Below are 17,333 nucleotides of genomic sequence, written 5' to 3'. Positions count from 1 at the left end.
TCAACAGTCATTATCAATCTCTTACTAGGAGCCAGGCCCAATGCTAAGTTCTGGGAAATTATCAGGAAAGAAGACACAGGCCTTGCCTTATGGGGCCTACATTCGTACAGTGGTGGTGACTTGTATTGAATAACATCAGGGTATGAGCTTGGTATGAGTAGGATTACTAATACTGCAAATAAATCATTGCCTGTGGTAGCTGGTAGTAACATTGAGCTGCCACTTACGGGTATTTGGCAGTTATAACTCAATGTGTGGTTTACTCAGGAACTCAAGAGTACTTTCCTGTTCCTCCCCACCTTTTGACCAAATCATGGTTACGTGGCACTACCACCTATACTGTCAGAATAAACACAAAGGCATCTAGTGGGGTTTGAATATAACATTTAAAAAATTTAGATAGTATTTAAGAATTTTATTCTGATTGCTACAGAAGTATCCCTAGACCAGAAGCACAGGCTGGCAATGAAAGGAAAAGGCCAGAACATGACTGTTAGAGAGATGAGTGAGTAAGTGAGAGTGAGTGACGGAAAGGGTTAAACATTTTGTGCTTTGGGGGCCCCTCTTGCTCACCCAGTCCCAGCCTTGGAGGGGGTCTCTCTCTGTCCTTACAGCCCACTTCTCTCTCATTGATTTACTCATTCAACAGTTATTATCAATCTCTTACTAGGAGCCAGGCCCAATGCTAAGTTCTGGGAAATTATCAGGAAAGAAGACACAGGCCTTGCCTTATGGGGCCTACATTCGTACAGTGGTGGTGACTTGTATTGAATAACATCAGGGTATGAGCTAAGTTGACAATCAAAACTGCAAAAAACTAATACTGTTTAATGCTTTATGCTGTATAACCCTTTCCAATGTTAAAGCCCTTTCACTCATGCTGTCTCAGTATTTCATTATGTACTTTCAAGGACTGTATGTGATAGTGACAACAATGACCAGGCAGGTTTTGTGTACAGGGAAGTGGAGGTCCAGAGAAGAAATGAATAACAAAGTTTTGCAGAGCACCTCCCGTGTACCAGTTACGAAGATGCAGAGTGAACAGGACAGTCCTCTCTCTAAGGGATTCCTAGCCCACTGCATGAGGCAGCCTCAAACTAATGAGTCCTCCAGTTACTTAATTAAACCATGATACAGAGTTTGAAAGATAAGTGCAGGAGCAGAGGCTCTCATGGACACCTTCTCTGGGCTTGCTTACTTTAAGGAGCTGTGATTTAAGCTGATATTAAAGGATAAATAGGGCTCAGCACCCATAGCTCAGTGGTTAGGGTGCCAGCCACATACACCAGGGCTGGTGGGTTCAAACCCAGCCCGGCCTTGCTAAACAACAATGACAACTGTAACAAAAAAATAGCTGGCTGTTGCGGCAGGCGCTGGTAGTCTCAGCTACTAGGGAGGCTGAGGCAAGAGAATCACGTAAGCCCAAGAGTTTGAGGTTGCTGTGAGCTGTGACACCACGGCACTCTACCAAGGGCGACATAGTGAGACTCTGTCTCAAAAAAATAAATAAATAAAAATAAAGGATGAATAGAAGTTTGCTAAACAAGGATGGATGTGGTAAGGGAAGAGCATTTGAAGCAGTAGTAACAGCCCTGCAAAAGCCCTGAGGCACAAAGGAGCAAGGCGTATTAGAGGGGCTGAATCATGGCCAGTGTGGGGCAGTGGGGTGAGATTAGACCAGGCTGGCCCTTGCTCTGAGCCCCTTTTCTGGGGAAGAGCCATGCCTCTCCCAGGCTGGGACTGGGTAAGCAAGAGAGATGTCTAGGACACAAAACATAAGCAGGCCCTGACTCGCTCGCTCTCCTCTCTGATAGCCAGACTCTGGCCTTTCCCTGTCAAAGGGGTAGGACACTGCCAGCCTGTGCTTCTAGACTGGGATACTTCTGTAGCAATCAGAACAATGTGAGTTTCTGTCCAAGGCAAGTCTAGGTCCCAGTTAAATGCCTGTGATTTAGAAACAGGAGTTGGGGAACAGCTCCTCCCTTTATGGGAAGACATGAGTGAAAGGAGGAAGTGTCCGGGAGAGCACAGCCCAGAGCATTTGAAGGGAAGGGGACCCAGAACAGATCCAGACTGGGCCTCCCACGCCCACGTCGCCAGGGCGCTGGGTCTGCTCCTGGAGGCCCCTGAACTTGACCGACACTCTCTCACTGTAATATTCTTGCGTTTCCACAGACCGGCCACCATCCGGGAAGGCCCCCCAGCAGCCCCCGGTGCCCCCGCAGAGACCAATGGCCGCCATGCCTCCCCCACCGGCCAGCCGGAATCACTCGGTAGGCAGCCCCCTGTTCCTTCATGGTACTTTGTGTCCACTTGGCTTGGTTTCTCTGCCAGGGAGGAAAGAAAACCACAAACATTTTTATCTAATTCGAATCTTGTCGGTGAAGACTGTATCTAGGCTGAGAAAACGCATACCAAGTACTGTTTCTTTCTCTGGGTGAAGTACGGCCGATTTCTATTAATGTCATTATGCTTAGTGGTATTTTCTTTGTATCCTAAACATATAAACTACTCGTATAATAAAAATTCCCCTTCTAGTGTTCATTGTGGTATTATTTTGAAAGACGTGAAAACTGTACAACAAAGTCCAGTGCACCCGCTGGTATTGCGATGGGTACCCGGTCTTCCTGTCCTGCAAAAAGACTTTCGCCACCTGCTGGCCAAATGGTGCCCCCACCACACACACACCCCTCCGAAATTTCAGGACAAATAAATGCCTTCAGACAGCGGGTTTACAAGACAATGAGTCTAGGGAGAAAGAGCAGGCAAACTCGGCTTTTCCTCTTTATTCAAACACAAACCTTTTATTTATTCGAACCTTTCCCTCTTTATTCAAACACAAAGTCCAGCTTCTGTGGATCTACTAAGTTCCCAGAGTGAGACGGAGGAGCTCAGATTAAGGTGTCAATAGCTGGCAATACGTTCTCTTCTCAGGTTTGTCTGTAAATGCATTGTGCTTTTGAAATTTGAAGACCTTCACCTCCACTACTGGGATGCAGAATTCAATCATTCCATCCACAGATATTTACTGAGCAGCTACTATATGCCAAACAGTGTTCTAGGTGCTAGGGTAGAGTGTGAACAAAACAAATAAGGCCCCTGCTTTCATGAAGCTTTTACTAGGGTTGGGGAAGATGAGTTACTAGTAGGTAAACAGATGTATGAACGACATGATTTGAGTAGCTGTGTGTGGTTAGGGAGGTCTAGGCAATATGAGGGTGGGCGGCAAGGTGACAAGGAGCTAGGACAGAATAAGCCAGTTGTGAGAAGAGCTAAAAGAACATTCTAGGCAGAGCAAAACACAAGTGCCAAGATGCCAAAGAGGGCAAGGGCTTGAGATTTTCCAGGACCTGCAAGAAGCCCCTGTGTGGGCACCAAAGAGGGAACATAATAATGGCAGGGAGTATGGACAGGTGTCAGCTCAGGCAGGGCCTTGCAGACCATAGGAGTCTCTGTAGGGCTTATCAGGGACATGGCACACTCACTCAGCGCCGTGCAGAAAACAGCTTTCATAAGAGGGAGTCGAACAGGCGGCTCCGAGAGGAGGCTGCCTCAGTAGCTCAGAAATGGAGGCACAGGTTCGTGGGCAGGGAAAATGGAGATGAAGATGGGAAAAAGTGAGCAAATCCAGATGTATTTTGGGAAGTAGAACTGTCAGATCTATTGAATATGCCTCCTAACATTTGGGTCATTTTTGATGTAGCCACTACCCCTACCCCAGCCCAACCACGAGGAGCCCAGCAGAAGTAGAAACCACAAAACAGCCAAGTGTAAGTACAAGGGCTGCTCTCTCTTGCCCACCAGCCTGCCCCGCCTCCACCGCAGCCCACCCCCAGCCTACTGCCTTCTTCTTTTAATTGATGTCAGTCTTTTTCCCTTCCAGTGCCACCTCCTTCGATAGACAGAAGCACAAAACCTCCACTAGACCGTTCATTAGCTCCGTTTGACAGAGAGCCCTTCACACTAGGTGGGTATGATGTATGTACGGGTGACGCACAGCGATCACAGTCAGCATTACTAGGAGCGCTTACTACACGCTCTGCACATGCACCGCCTCATTACCAATGGCAGCAATGCTATGCGGTGGGGGCTAGCGGAATCGCCCTCATCTTACAGGTGAGGAAGCAGAAGCACAAAGAGGTAAAACTTCCCCAGATCACTCACCTGCTAGATGGTGGCGTTAGAGACCAACACACAGATCAGCCTGATTGTACAGCTCCTGGGCTGTGCCTGCTTCTCCACGTGATGTGTGTAATCTGTGTACACACATCTCATTGTCCTTCCACCGAGACTCCACGGGGCAGAGAGAAGACCTGAGCCAAGAGGTCTGGTGACCATGGGGGTGTTTCTTTTCCAGAACTCAGTCTTTTAATTTATAAGGCAGGTGCTTTATAAAACTCTAAGTTGCTATTCAAATGTCAGGGTCATTTTGTTGTATTATGCAGTTGACTAAACGCTGGGTATACTGCAGTCCTTTTGCCCCACAATTTATAAAATTCTTGTATTGCAGCTATTTCCACATGGCGCTATTTTCAATTCAACTCTAAAACTTAGTTAACATTTATTGAACAACTATTATGGGGCAAGCCCCTTACCTACAGCCAATATACCTACATTATCTCTAATCCTCATGCCAGCCCAGCAAAGGAGGGGCATTATTATCCCCATTTTACAGTTGATGAAACAGGCTCAAAGAAGTTGGATGATTTGCCTAAATTTGCACATATGGGTGCAGTGTTCAAACTTAGGTCTTTCTGATTTCTAAGTGACTGCTGTTTTCCACCACATAATGCTGCAGTTGAAGACTCTGGAATTAACTTGCTGTGGACTAGTGAGGCTGGGGAAGGAGCTCTAAAACTGAATGGATGAGGATCCCGGAATGCCAGCTCTTCCTTGGGTTTGCTCCGAGCAAGGCATTCAGCCTTTTGTGGCCTCAATCCCGTCTGTCAGCAGAACAACTTTCGGTTCTTGGATTTGAGGCTGCCGCTTGTTGCAGTTTCTCCAACCTGCATCACAGCTCCACTGAGTCACCCAAAGCTGCGCTTGGCTATTTTGGTTTGGAATAGTCTGCTGCATAGCTGTGTGATTACGTGAAAATGAAGACAGATTTGACTTCAGATCCCAATCCTGCTCACTGCTCTGAGCCAAGACATCAGAAAAGTGGAATACTGATGTCAGCTCCTTCACAATCACCCTCTGTCTTTTAAAAGATTCTGTTTTCTATTTCAAAAAGATTATTTTTAAGACACCCCTTTCTCACAATTCCTGTTCTACTCTTGAATTACACCCTTTTCTTTGATATTTTCGAAGAATTAACGTCTTCTTATAATGCTCAGACTCAACATGAGACTCCTCACATGCCTCGAGAATATACAAAAAGTATACTGACGCCAGAGGATAGAAATCTAAGTTTTCTGGGTGTCCCTCTAAAGTAAGGGTTTTATTCCAAACTAAAATTTTATAAATAATAAACATGTTTATACCATCAAAACTCTCTCCTGCCAGCCAATGAGTTCTTCCCAGTGGGACAATATTCACAGGACATATCGTGGTCCTTGAAGAATAAGTCATGTTGTGAAAATGCAACGCCAGGCAGGTTGCATTGCCATTCACCTTGCAGGGGTGTCCAACCTTTTTTCTTTTCTGTTGCACAGTGGAAGAATAAGAGCTCTCTTGGGCTACACATTAAATACACAAACACTAACCAAATGTGATGAGCAAAAGAAAAGGTCCATGCATACTTTTTCAATATCCGTCACCACAGATAAGCAAAATGGTCTTCAAATAATTCCTTGCCCTGGCTGCAGGTTGGACACCCCTGCTGGGGTGATAACCATACCTAGATGTAGGCAGAAGGAAAAGAAAGGACGGTAACTCACAATTGTCAGCCCACATGGATCATGTCAAAGTTGAAATAAAAATGCAGGGATGCATCTCTAAATCTAACATTTTATTTGGGAGGAAAGAATTTCAATTCAGGGCATACACACAGACCAGGTGGTCTTTGGTATTTCCGAAGAACAAAGAGAAGATTGGAGGTTACAAAAACCAGAAATGTTATATATTACTCTTTGGGAAAGCTTACTGGCACTAGTAAGCTTCTGGGGGAGCTGGCAAGTTTTGATAGGGGAATGATGGCAATGGATAAAATTAGCCTTAGGGTTGCAGCAGACCATGGCAGTATTAGTTAAAACTAGTTTGAGGTTGTACAGGCAATCCCAGCTGCCAGACTTGCAGAGAATTACATTTTTGGAGCAACATTATGTGTCCTGGTGCATCCTTTCCCTGCCCCCTCCCTGGCTTCTTGACTCTGTTTTCATTTGGGTGTGACAAGAATGATTTAATTCATAGTATCAGATTTTATCATCCTGTGCCTGACCCTGCATATACATTGTCAATTGATTCTCACAACAAACCTGTAGGGTTTTAACTTATAATTTCATTTTAGAGATAATGAAATTGAGATTCAAAAACGTTAAATAACTTGTTCAAGGTCATATAGGATTTGCTTCTAGACCTGGCTGAATCCTGTTAGTAATACTTTTATCACGTTGAAAACAAAGAGCCTATCTGGAGGACTTTAGATAGAACACAAATTAAATTGCTTCAGATCATTTTGCAATGCAGAATTCTCATGTACATCTGGTATTTCTTCAGGGAGCCTGAATATCATCTGTTCTAAAAGAAAAGTAAAACAAACAAATAAAAACCAAGCCAAAAAATAATAATAAAAAAACACACAAATGATTTGCAGCACTCCAGGAGAATCCCCTGAAACTCTCTTCCCCAAGTAAAAAGATTTTTCAAAAACTAAGTGGAGTAATTTAATATCAAGTGCTCCCCAAGACTGAAGAAACATTAGCCTCTCCATGGCAAATGGGTTTATTTTAGATATGAAAATAAAACTTAGGCTGTACAAAAAAATATTCTGACCAAAGAAAGAGGCATAAAATCCCAAGAAGACTTTAATCTTTGTGACCATCAGTTATCTAAAGCAAAATGTTGGGGAGCAAAGAGTCCACGAGACTGTTTATATGTACACAAAGCTGTGTGACCTTGAGCAAACTTGATCCCTCTGATCCCTCTGGAAGGGAATGTTTCAGACCTGAAGTCTGGAACAATAAGCAGCCCTCTTAAGAGCTCAGACTGACTCATCGTTTCCTCAAACAATGTTTTTAAACCTCATGCTTCTGAAGTCCTGAATTCAAGGCCTGTCTGTTCTCATTTATAGGAAAGAAACCAGCATTTTCTGACAAGGTAGGTGGTTTCTCTCCTCTTTCTTTTCTGTTTGTTTTGCATCTTTGTCCTTATTCTCTGAAAAGTGCTTGGACACTCAGACGTTTTCCCTACTGTCTTGCAGCCCTCCATTCCTGCAGGGAGGTAAGAGCTTCTGTCGCATCTGCCTGAGGGACGCGGGATATTCCACAGACCTCTGCCTCAGCAAAGTTTGTTTCTCACACATCCTTTCTCTGAACTCTACAGGCCTCTTGGAGAACCTTTATCCAAGATACAAAAGCCTCCTTTACCACCAACCACGGAAAGACATGAAAGAAGTAGCCCCCTGCCGGCGAAGAAGCCACCTGTTCCAAAGTAACTGTCTTGTGTTGCTTGAACTTGTCATCCCAACAGAGCGGATGACCTAGACAGCCTGCCCAGTGTTAGCTCTACCACGGGTTTGAGACTCGTGGGTGCTCCCGAGAGGGGCGGCTCCTTTGCTCGCTGTGTCTTGAGCAATGTTCAGGCTTCCCAGGTTGGAGGTAAAGTGCCAGGGTCTCTGAAGCAAACGGAATATAGCCGAGAAGTGAGTAGATATGTTTACCCGGGAGGGTGAATGCTGTTTGTGGAGACCTTGTCTACAGCAGTCCCATTTTTGACTGAGTTTCCCTACCCTGTTATAGCAAAGCCTTCACAGTGCCCAGGAACTGCTCTTACATTTTACTTTTCAATATGGGTAGCAGAAAGAAAATAATTGGAGGAGGTTTTTAGGTCTTTGTAAGCATCTTCCTTACTGTTCAACTACACTTGATAAGTGCAGCTTACTGAAGTCTGCTCTAGTATTTCCTAACTTTGCTATAAAGTCATGCCTTTGTACCAAATGGCATGAATGTATCTGGTGTCAGGCCAACCCTGCTGCTTACTGAGGATGTAACCAAAGCTTCTGTTAATCTCATTTGTGAAATCAGGATTCATAACTATCACCCTTCCTTGGCTATTAGGGGAATTAAATCAAGGCCAAGGCTAGAGTGTGCTCAAAAAACCCTTAGTCATGGAGTTTGACAACATTGGAGTGTAATATTTTTTTCAAAATCAGACAAATGCAAAAAACTCCCGAACAAAATAAAATTTTAAATGAACGCAGGAGGAGATGGTGAAGTGTGGAGCTTCTGACACTCAGGAGGGGCAGCATATTGTTCTTTTCCTCCCCTTCTGCCAAGGGCCAGGCAGCGCAGACACCTGCACAGCCCTATGGCAGCTGTCACCAACTCTGTCCAACCACACCAAGCCCTCTTTGGAAAAGTCCCAAAGCGGCAACATTTTCCAGCTGTCTTCTCTTTACATCAAGGGGTAGGCCCTGAGACGGGCTGTTTTAAAACATCAGCAAAGGAGAATATTACCAAAAATGTTTTCATTTGCTTGGAGAAACAATGGCACAGGGAAATGTAATAGCTACTAAAGAGTTAGTTTGCTGACTAAACCTTTTTAAAAATATATATATGTAATTATTTGCTGTAGTAGCTACCCAGGAAAAAAGTTTGCCGAGCTCAGCTTGCAGTGAGGACAGCACATGGAGGAAGCCGACCCCCCCAGTTCCCTCTCCCCTGCCTTTGTGGGGGGATGTGTTGCTTCCCATCTTCCCACAGCTCAGTGGGTTTGATTTCTCATTATTCCATTAAGTGAAACTATATTGTGAGGCTGGCTGTTTGGAACTCTTTATGGTGCTCAGCTCTTTTACTTTGTCCTAATTCATTTCAGGCATGGATGGGGACCAGACAGAAGAGAAAATGTAAGTACAAAATGTCATTCTGTAAAAGCTTGGCCCTGGGGAAGGCAGAGAAGCCTCCATGGAGGCCAGGACTGCGTGCATCCTGCCTTCCTGCCGTCCTTCCTTCCCTCCAGGGAGGGCCCTGCACACAGAAGGTTCTTGAGAACTGCTGCCTCCACCTTTGGGGGCTGGGTTTTTCCCAGAGCCTGTCACGCTGTGCTGCTCAGTTCCTGTCCCTGGGAGAGCACCCAGGGTGGCTGGGTTGGTTACACCCCTATTACACGATGTAATTAGCGAGGTGAGTGTGGGAAGAGAAAGGGAGGATACAGGGAGGGGTGGCCAGGAGTCTGGGCCACACTCAAGTTTCCAAAGCCTCCATTTCTCCTGTCAGTAGCTCCATGGTCTGAAGAAGAGGGGAAATGTTATTTATTGATGGCTTACCATGTGCATATTGCTATGCTAGCTGCTTCAGGGTTCCCAGCTGTCCCTGTTTGCCTGGGATGCTCCCAGCGTTAGCACTGAAAGTCCCACATCCCAGGAACTCCCTCAGCTCCGGGCAAACCAGAATGGGTAGCACCACCAGCTGTCCACATACTCTGCATTTAATGACGAATGAGGAATCACCCGTTCCCTTTTACTGAGAGGAAATTAAGGCTCAGAAGGGGATACTCTCTGCAAGTTGCACAGCTAATAAACAGCCAGGATCTGAATGCAGGTCTGTCTGCGGTGCTGTCTACTATAAGCCCTGTGAAGGCCATCAGCCCCCCACCCCTGTTCAAGCTCTCAGCCCACCAAAGCCTGCAGTTTGCATAGCTCTGTGCTGGATGCTGTGCACGTTCAAGTGCTGGGATATGGAGACGGGCACACTCATATCACACGTGGTAAAGAGCACACAGTCATGGGATGCTATGTAGAGGCTAAGGAAGGAGGTGGTCCACTGGGTCAAGGAGCCAGTGGTGACTTCTTAGATGAGGGAGGACACAGAATAGAGTCACCCTAGAAGAAAGCCGACGTGTATTCCAGCCTTGGGAATGTCCTGAGGAGGGCATGGTAATGCCTGTGGAGTCTGCAGGGTCAGTGAAGGCTTGGGTACAGAGACACAGGAAAAATGTGGAGGTAAGGTTGGACAGGGACAATCACATTACATTCCAAGTTTCCAGCCTGTGGAATTATTGACACTCATTGTCATGGGAATCTGGGTGTTGTACTTGTATATTCTCAAACCAGATAGGACATGGTTGCAACAGCGCTGAAGAGCAATTTCAGTGTGGGAGGGGGCCCTGAGTGCCTGTGTGTTTATTTACACAGACCTTGGACTCCCAGTTGGCCAATGAGCATGAGTAATTCTGGCTGTGCTCTTGTCTCCTCTCAATGTGTGGTGGGATTAATGGTAGCAAATTTTCATTAAAGAGACAAAATTGGGGTAGAATTGGATTCTGAAACCCTTGGCCAAGGCAGCTGGGAATCCTTCCTGAGGGTCGTGTTTCCATTTGTAAAATGAGAATTTCCTGAATGAAACCTTGTGTATGATTCTTTTGAGCACATCATATTGTTAATATTATTATAAATTTGGGCCCTTTTAGCCACCTCTGAATCTATTTCATGTTAAGCACATGAGGAGAGCCTCAAATTGGAGTGTCCTTAGATGACTGTTTGTATTAAGAAACCTTAAACCACTCAGCAAGTTCTGCTATCTGTCACAATACATTTATTATAAAGAGGCATAACTGCCAAAGAAAGAAACGGAGACATTTATTTGATTGAGAAATGCAGTTTTTCTTTTAGAAATTGTATTTTGATGATACATTAACATCTTTTAATATCTTTTTTCCTTCCCTTGCCTAGGATGAAGACGACGGTATGTTCAAAAAAATTTTTTTTTACAACTTATAACTCATTCTTTCATTTTTCCATTCAGGCATTCAAGTGGCATTGCTGAGTACAGAAACCCTATAGAATCAATTATAACTGTTGAAATAGTATTAAGGAGACTTAGGTCAATTGGTATACTGCACAACTATAGTAAAATGGAATTATTTGGATTACCAAAGAGAACTGTTAAATTCATGTGGAACAGAACCGATTCCTTAATTGTACAGCAACATTAAAAAGTGTATGCATGGTTTGATAGAGAAATGTCTAATATTTATGCCCTCTGACGCATGTAGATAAAGAATCAGTAACTGCAGATGAATGAGATAACATAAAATTGTGATTTTCGTAAAACAAAACAAACTTGGGAATCGTGTTTTCAGTTGACGATTGTCTGCCAAGTTAGCATTTCAAAATGAAAATATAAATCTATATAACAGAGAATGATATAAACAGCAGCACTTTAAAAGTGCACTCAAGGGTGATGAGTCATCTAGGAAAGCCGTGAGGGGTTGGGGTCCCTCCTGCCACTCCCACTCTCTCATTACATCTGATCTGTAGATTTTTGTGTCTGCTTTTATACTAGCTGTTTCCTAAGTGGGATGATTGTTTGGGCAGTCATCCGATAGTTAGAGTGGGATGCTGGGAGCAGTTCTGGAATGTTCTTTAGAGACACTTGGGTCCTGACAATCTCCTCAATGTTTTTCACTTTGGCACAGTGCATCAAAGGCCTCTGCCCCAGCCAGCGCTACTTCCTATGAGCTCCAACACCTTCCCTTCAAGATCTACCAAGCCAAACCCCAAGCACTCTCTCCCCTCCTCTCACATGCCTGGAGTGTTTCCAGAAAGGTTTGTAGCTCCCTCATTGAATTCTAGCTTAAAGTAACATCTGAATTCATCTGACACTGAGGTAATAATGCAAGTCGGTGGAGGAAGAAAGGAATGAGCCAGCACGTGGTGGGATACGAACATTTTAGATGTTAAGAAACGAACCCAGGCGGAGAGTTAAGAATGGTGTGTTACTTCTCGAGGCTCTGCTGGGTGTAAGAGGGGTGCAGGAACTGACTTTCCCCTTGATCACTCCAGAGAGAGTGGACCCTTTGGCAAAAAATGGAGAATGCTTTCACTTTGTGAGTTTAATCAAATGAACAACCGTCATTAAGAAGCTCCATTAACTTTGGTTACGTCCGTGCAGTTCATTCTGCAATGTGGCTGGGAAGACTGAGGAGATGTGCCCTGGGCGTGACAGATGCTACGAGTTCACTGCAGACCCTGTCCCTAGCAGGTCCGTTTTCCCCACAACAGTGTGTCTCAGGACTCGTGATAAGGCTGTCCAGAGGCAGAGGCCTGAACAGGAGAAAGGTCCAGGTCATTATCCCCAAACCAGCCATGGAGCCTCCTCTTGGTGTCCCCCAGGGCCTTCATGTCCAAAGGGAGAGAAGCTCTGTTCCCTCCCCTCTGCCTTGTAGGACACTCAGCCTGCAGTAAGGTGCATCCAGCCCAGGCAGCCAACTGGAAGGAGTCTTACGTGTCCTCTGCCCCTCCCCCAGTGCCTCTGGCCCTGATTTTCTGCGGCTCTTCTCATCCTCCCTGCTGGTTTCTTCTTGGGCCATGCTGGATGCTTCTCAGGCAGCTGCTACCTCCGACACTGGGCCCAACCCTTTCCTCCCTTCTCACAAAACACCTCTCACGTTGTGCTGTGCGGTGGGTGGGGAGCTACTGCTCAGCCTGCTAAGCTCAGCCTGCTAAGCTCAGCCTGCTAAGTCCCTTCTCTAACCGCCCCACAATGCTGCCTCTCTCTGCTGCAGCGCCCCTAGTGCGCAATTCTCTCCCACCCTGCAGCCCTTCAGGCCCTGGGCAGTCTCTGTTCCCAAGACCTGTCCAGTAACATATTTGCCTACCAAAAGGGAAGTCCCCTTCTCAGAAGACTTCTGCCATTCTCTGAACCGAAAGGCCTTAAACGGCAGCCAATTTTTAAAGTCACTTGTAAATGTCCTTGACACGGGTAGATTTTGCTGTTGTTGCTGTTGTTTTGGCTCATGAAGCTTGTTAGACTTGGGGATGGCCCTTCCAAGATGGTGGTAAAATATGTCTGACAGGTTCCTTCCCTCTGCCCAGCTCCCAGGTGCAGAGGGGAGCAGGGGAATTCATAGCAAACCAAGAAGCTTGTGCAGCTCTGGTCCCTAAGCCAGCTCCCTCACCACTAAACTCCCGTTCTTTTCTGTCTCTGCAGCAACAGTGGTTTTCCTCAGAGCGCCTCTCTCCCGCCCTACTTCTCTCAAGGTTTGTACTCTGGGCTATTGTGACCTGCCCCAGCCATCGTGCCTTTATGATTAGATTCCCAGCCTGTCCCAAAGCCTTTGGCAAGGGTTTTGTTTCCAAAATATATCTGACTTCCTCGCTCAGCATTTAATTAAATGTCTGCAGCGTTCCAAGGGCTGTTGGAATGTTACGAGATGTCATAAAACATCCCACAACACACATACACATACATGTATGTATACACAGGGACATTTCAATACACGCACACACCTACACACAGATACATACACAGAAAACCACACATACACACACTGACACACAGACATTCACACATACACAGAGACACACACACATTCAGACACACACTCCATCACCCTCCTTGCTGTTTCCATACAGAGCTCAGAATAGTGCTTGGCTTTGTCTGTAGTTTTAGATTACCTGGTGAATATGCCCATGTATTGTGTGTAGGGAGGCTCAGGGACTTGCATTTTAACACCACCTCCGGATATCCATGGTAAGTATTTCCTTAGAGTGTTCACCACTTTAATGTTCATACAGATTACCTGGGAATTGTGTTAAAACACAGGTTCTACTTTGGTAGGTCTGGGTGAGACCATGTTCCTGCCTGAGGCTGACACTACTAGGTCATGGGCCACGCTGAGGAGCAACAAAACCTAAAGGGCAGGACTCACTTTTGCTTTGTAGCCTTAAAGACTTGCCTACTGGAGAGGCTGAGGTAGGAGGATCTTTTGAGCCCAGGAGTTTGAGGCTGAGGTAGGAGGATCGTTTGAGCCCAGGAGTTTGAGGCTGCGAATAACCCTGTACTGCAGCCTGGGCAACAGAGTGAAGAGAGTAAGACTCGGTCTAAAAAAAAAAAAAAGAAAAAAAACCTTCCAAGTGACTGGTACATAGTAGACCCTTTTGAAGTGCTTGTTGAATGACTGTTATCAAATGACTATAGAAATTTACCTAACTCTAGTAAGATTTTTATCATGCCAGGAAATTGGCCTAATATTGGCGGATTTTCCAATGTTTTTTAAAGAACCAGTTAAAATATGGTCCTTAATGTGAAATTATCCAATTTTTGAATGTTGACTTAAATTAAAAAAAAAAAGTGCTAAGAAGCAGAAACAAACCATGTTTTTGTTTGCATTCATGGGTCCTGTGCAGAAACACCATTGTGTTTTAAATAGAAAACTACACTAGTGCAGTTGAATTATAGCTTGAGAGTAAACACTGTACTCAGTGGAACGTGTCATTCCATAGGTGAGACCCCACTGCCAAGCCCAGTGGCACCCACTAAATTCTCAGTGTTTTCTAAGCATTTGAGGGGGTGGTATCTGTATTCACTAGTTTGTTTTCCTAGTTTCCCAGCCCCTTCAATTTTCCACAATCCCCCAAATTCACTGCGTTTTGAAAACCCATGCTCGCGTTACCTACCTTCTCCTGTAGGCATTTGAGTTCCAGATACTTCGCTTAACAGCAATTTTTCTGAAAGCAAATTCAACACATCTCTAGTTTTATGAGTTGGCAATAGGGATTATGTATTCATACAAATACTTAATTGCTTTTTGGAATAGCGCCTTAATCTAAATTGATTTTTTTCTCCTAAGACTGCTGAGACACCTGCTCCTAAGGAGGGTAGAGGCTTTGTTGTGCATTGTTCACACACCTGCCGCAATGCCTTTGAAGGTCTAGAGATTGAGGGTGGCAAGTGACTGCCGTAAAGATTGTTGTGTGCTTATCTGTTGTGAATTATGACATTAGATGCTTGCCTGTGGGTGCAGAGGCAGAAAGAGAATAATTCCTTAACTCTAAATCAGCCATGCAATACAGGCCTTGGTTCTATTACTCTCTTAGCTAGTGAGATTTCATTCATGCAATGAGCATTATAATGGGAACGTACTGGATTACAGAGGTGAGCAAGGGAACATATTGGATTACAAGCATTATAATGGGAACGCATTGGATTACAGAGGTGAGCAAGGCCTGGGAAGCCTGGACAAGGAAAGCACTGGACAGCACAGGGCCAGCCTGGCCTGCTTATTTAGAAGCAAGGAAGGCCTTCTTAAATAATCCTGGTGACAGAGCTCAGGAGATGTCAGCCCTTCCCCATCACTCTCTTCCCTTGGTGGAGATGGAGTGATACCTTGATGCAGAACCACGGTGAGGTGCTTGTTAACATGCAGATTCCTGAGGCCTAGGTGATTTACAGTGTGCCAGCAATTCTCACTTACGCACAAGTCTGGCTTTGCCACTACTAGCACATGATTTGCTGACACTCTGAGCCTCCATTTACTCAAATGCAAAATGAAGATGGGGCCCGGTGCGGTGGCTCACACCTGTAATCCCAGCACTCTGGGAGGCCGAGCTAGGTGGATTGCCTGAGCTCACAGGTTCCAGACCAACCTGAGCCAGAGCGAGACCCCATCTCTAAAAATAGCCCCGCACTGTGGAGGGTGCCTGTAGTCCCAGATACTCGGAAGGCTGAGGCAAGCAAATCATTTGAACCCAATAGTTTGAGGTTGCTGTGAGCTATGACACTATGGCACTCTACTGAGGGCTACAAAGTGAGACTCTGCCTCAAAAAAAAAAAAAAGAAGACGATACCCATTTTGTAGTGTTGTGTAAATTAAAGGTAATAGACACTAAGTGCCTTACTCAAGACAGAGAATACTGAATAAATATTTATTGAATGTACAAACAATTGGTGAGTAACTAAGAGAACATCGAACTTAAAGAATTTTTCAATTTTTGATAGCTATCTGGAGCATAGAAAACAGCCTTGACAATTCCAAGTCAACATAATCAAACCTTTGCTGAGATAAACATTCTCATGAAGTTTCAGGGAACTGTAAACAAGAAAAAAAAGAGTTTTAAGGGCCAGGTATGGTGGCTCACACCCGTAATCCTAGCACTCTGGGAGGTCAAGGTGGGTGTTTGAGACCAGCCTGAGCTAGAGCAAGAGCCCATCTCTAAAAATAGCCGGGCGTTATGGCGTGTGCCTGTAGTCCCACCTTCTAGGGAGGCTGAGGCAAGAAAATCATTTGAGCCCAAGAGTTTGTGGTTGTTGTGAGTTGTGATGCCACCATGGCACTCTGCCCAGGGCAAACAGAGTGAGACTCTGTCTGGGGGAAAAAAAAAAAAAAAAAGAATAAAAAAGAATTTTCGAAAAGATAAGGCGTTAAGTGCTGGGTAATGAAGACTTCTTGGTAGGTCAGATGATCTGTAGTGCCCTCTGTGTGAGTTGAACAGTTCTACCTCTTGAGAACAGCAGGGAGCAAACTTTTATTCTCAAAGCTAACAATATTCTCATTGTAATTTCATCTTGTCTTGGGCCCCTCACATTTCTTTCTGTAAAAACATTAAGAACATAATTATCTTTATTACTGCACTGATGCTACAGCCATTGGGAAGCCACTGTGATTATGCTGATGTTACAGGCGTTTATGAAAGATCTGTCTCTTGAATATTCTTTCTGATGTTCACATTCATTAAGACAACTGTGACTATTTGGTAAATGGATCTAGGCACTTTATATTATGTAACATGTACGTCTAGGAAATCTCTCAATGCTGACCCTGTGCTCTCAGAGTATTACTGGCCTGATAACGATAAGCCTGAGCAGCCCTCATGGTTCTGAATAGGTTAAGACTATTTCTGAAGTTCTGGTTGCTTGAAATGTTAATTATTGGAACAATTACAAAGGCAATTTGAAGGAAAAATGTGCTTTGGTAGAGGCAAACAATGGCTTACAATAAATTAACTTTCAAAATGCTATATTTTTGAAGGTTCTAGCAACAGACCGCCTCTCAGAGCTGAAGGCAGAAACTTTCCCTTGCCGATTCCAAACAAACCTCCGCCCCCATCCCCTGCAGAAGAAGAGGTAATAGATCATATGTTTTAATTTTTCTTTGTTTTCCCCAGCAAATGAATCATCAGAAACTCCCAGTGAACAGTCATTCCTTTGTACTTTCATTTATTACTACATAGTTTTATTGTATTTAAAAAATAAATTAAAAGAGAGGATCTGGATGAAAACTATGTTCTTTTTCCTTGGTCTTCTTTCAGACTCTTTCAATGGCAAATGTGTGTTTTGCATTAAACAAGGAGAAAAATAATTCTACTTTTTGTTTCCTAGCTTATGGCCTTGAGGATAGTTAACTGTTCGTTAATCCGATATTTTTGTTAAGCACGTTATTACACTGACCTGAAG

The 17,333-nt window shown here is 44.6% G+C and overlaps 1 protein-coding gene across 2 annotated transcripts in view; it reads left to right on the top strand.

Annotated features, from left to right (window-relative positions):
* Positions 1–17,333, top strand: part of LCP2 (lymphocyte cytosolic protein 2) — a 47,674-nt gene that overhangs the window by 25,810 nt on the left and 4,531 nt on the right. For both annotated transcript variants that reach the window (XM_053566630.1, XM_053566631.1), the window contains 10 exons: positions 2,176–2,273; positions 3,704–3,770; positions 3,884–3,967; positions 7,232–7,257; positions 7,361–7,380; positions 7,483–7,590; positions 8,974–9,017; positions 11,575–11,704; positions 13,089–13,138; positions 16,909–17,003. In XM_053566630.1, coding sequence (XP_053422605.1) covers positions 2,176–2,273; positions 3,704–3,770; positions 3,884–3,967; positions 7,232–7,257; positions 7,361–7,380; positions 7,483–7,590; positions 8,974–9,017; positions 11,575–11,704; positions 13,089–13,138; positions 16,909–17,003 — 722 coding nt within the window. The remainder of the gene's footprint in view (positions 1–2,175; positions 2,274–3,703; positions 3,771–3,883; positions 3,968–7,231; positions 7,258–7,360; positions 7,381–7,482; positions 7,591–8,973; positions 9,018–11,574; positions 11,705–13,088; positions 13,139–16,908; positions 17,004–17,333) is intronic.

Source organism: Nycticebus coucang, chromosome 17, assembly GCF_027406575.1.
Source record: "Nycticebus coucang isolate mNycCou1 chromosome 17, mNycCou1.pri, whole genome shotgun sequence".
NCBI classification, from domain to species: Eukaryota; Metazoa; Chordata; class Mammalia; order Primates; family Lorisidae; genus Nycticebus; species Nycticebus coucang.
Note: the sequence above shows the minus strand (reverse complement) of the source record. Positions and strands in the feature narration are given on the sequence as shown.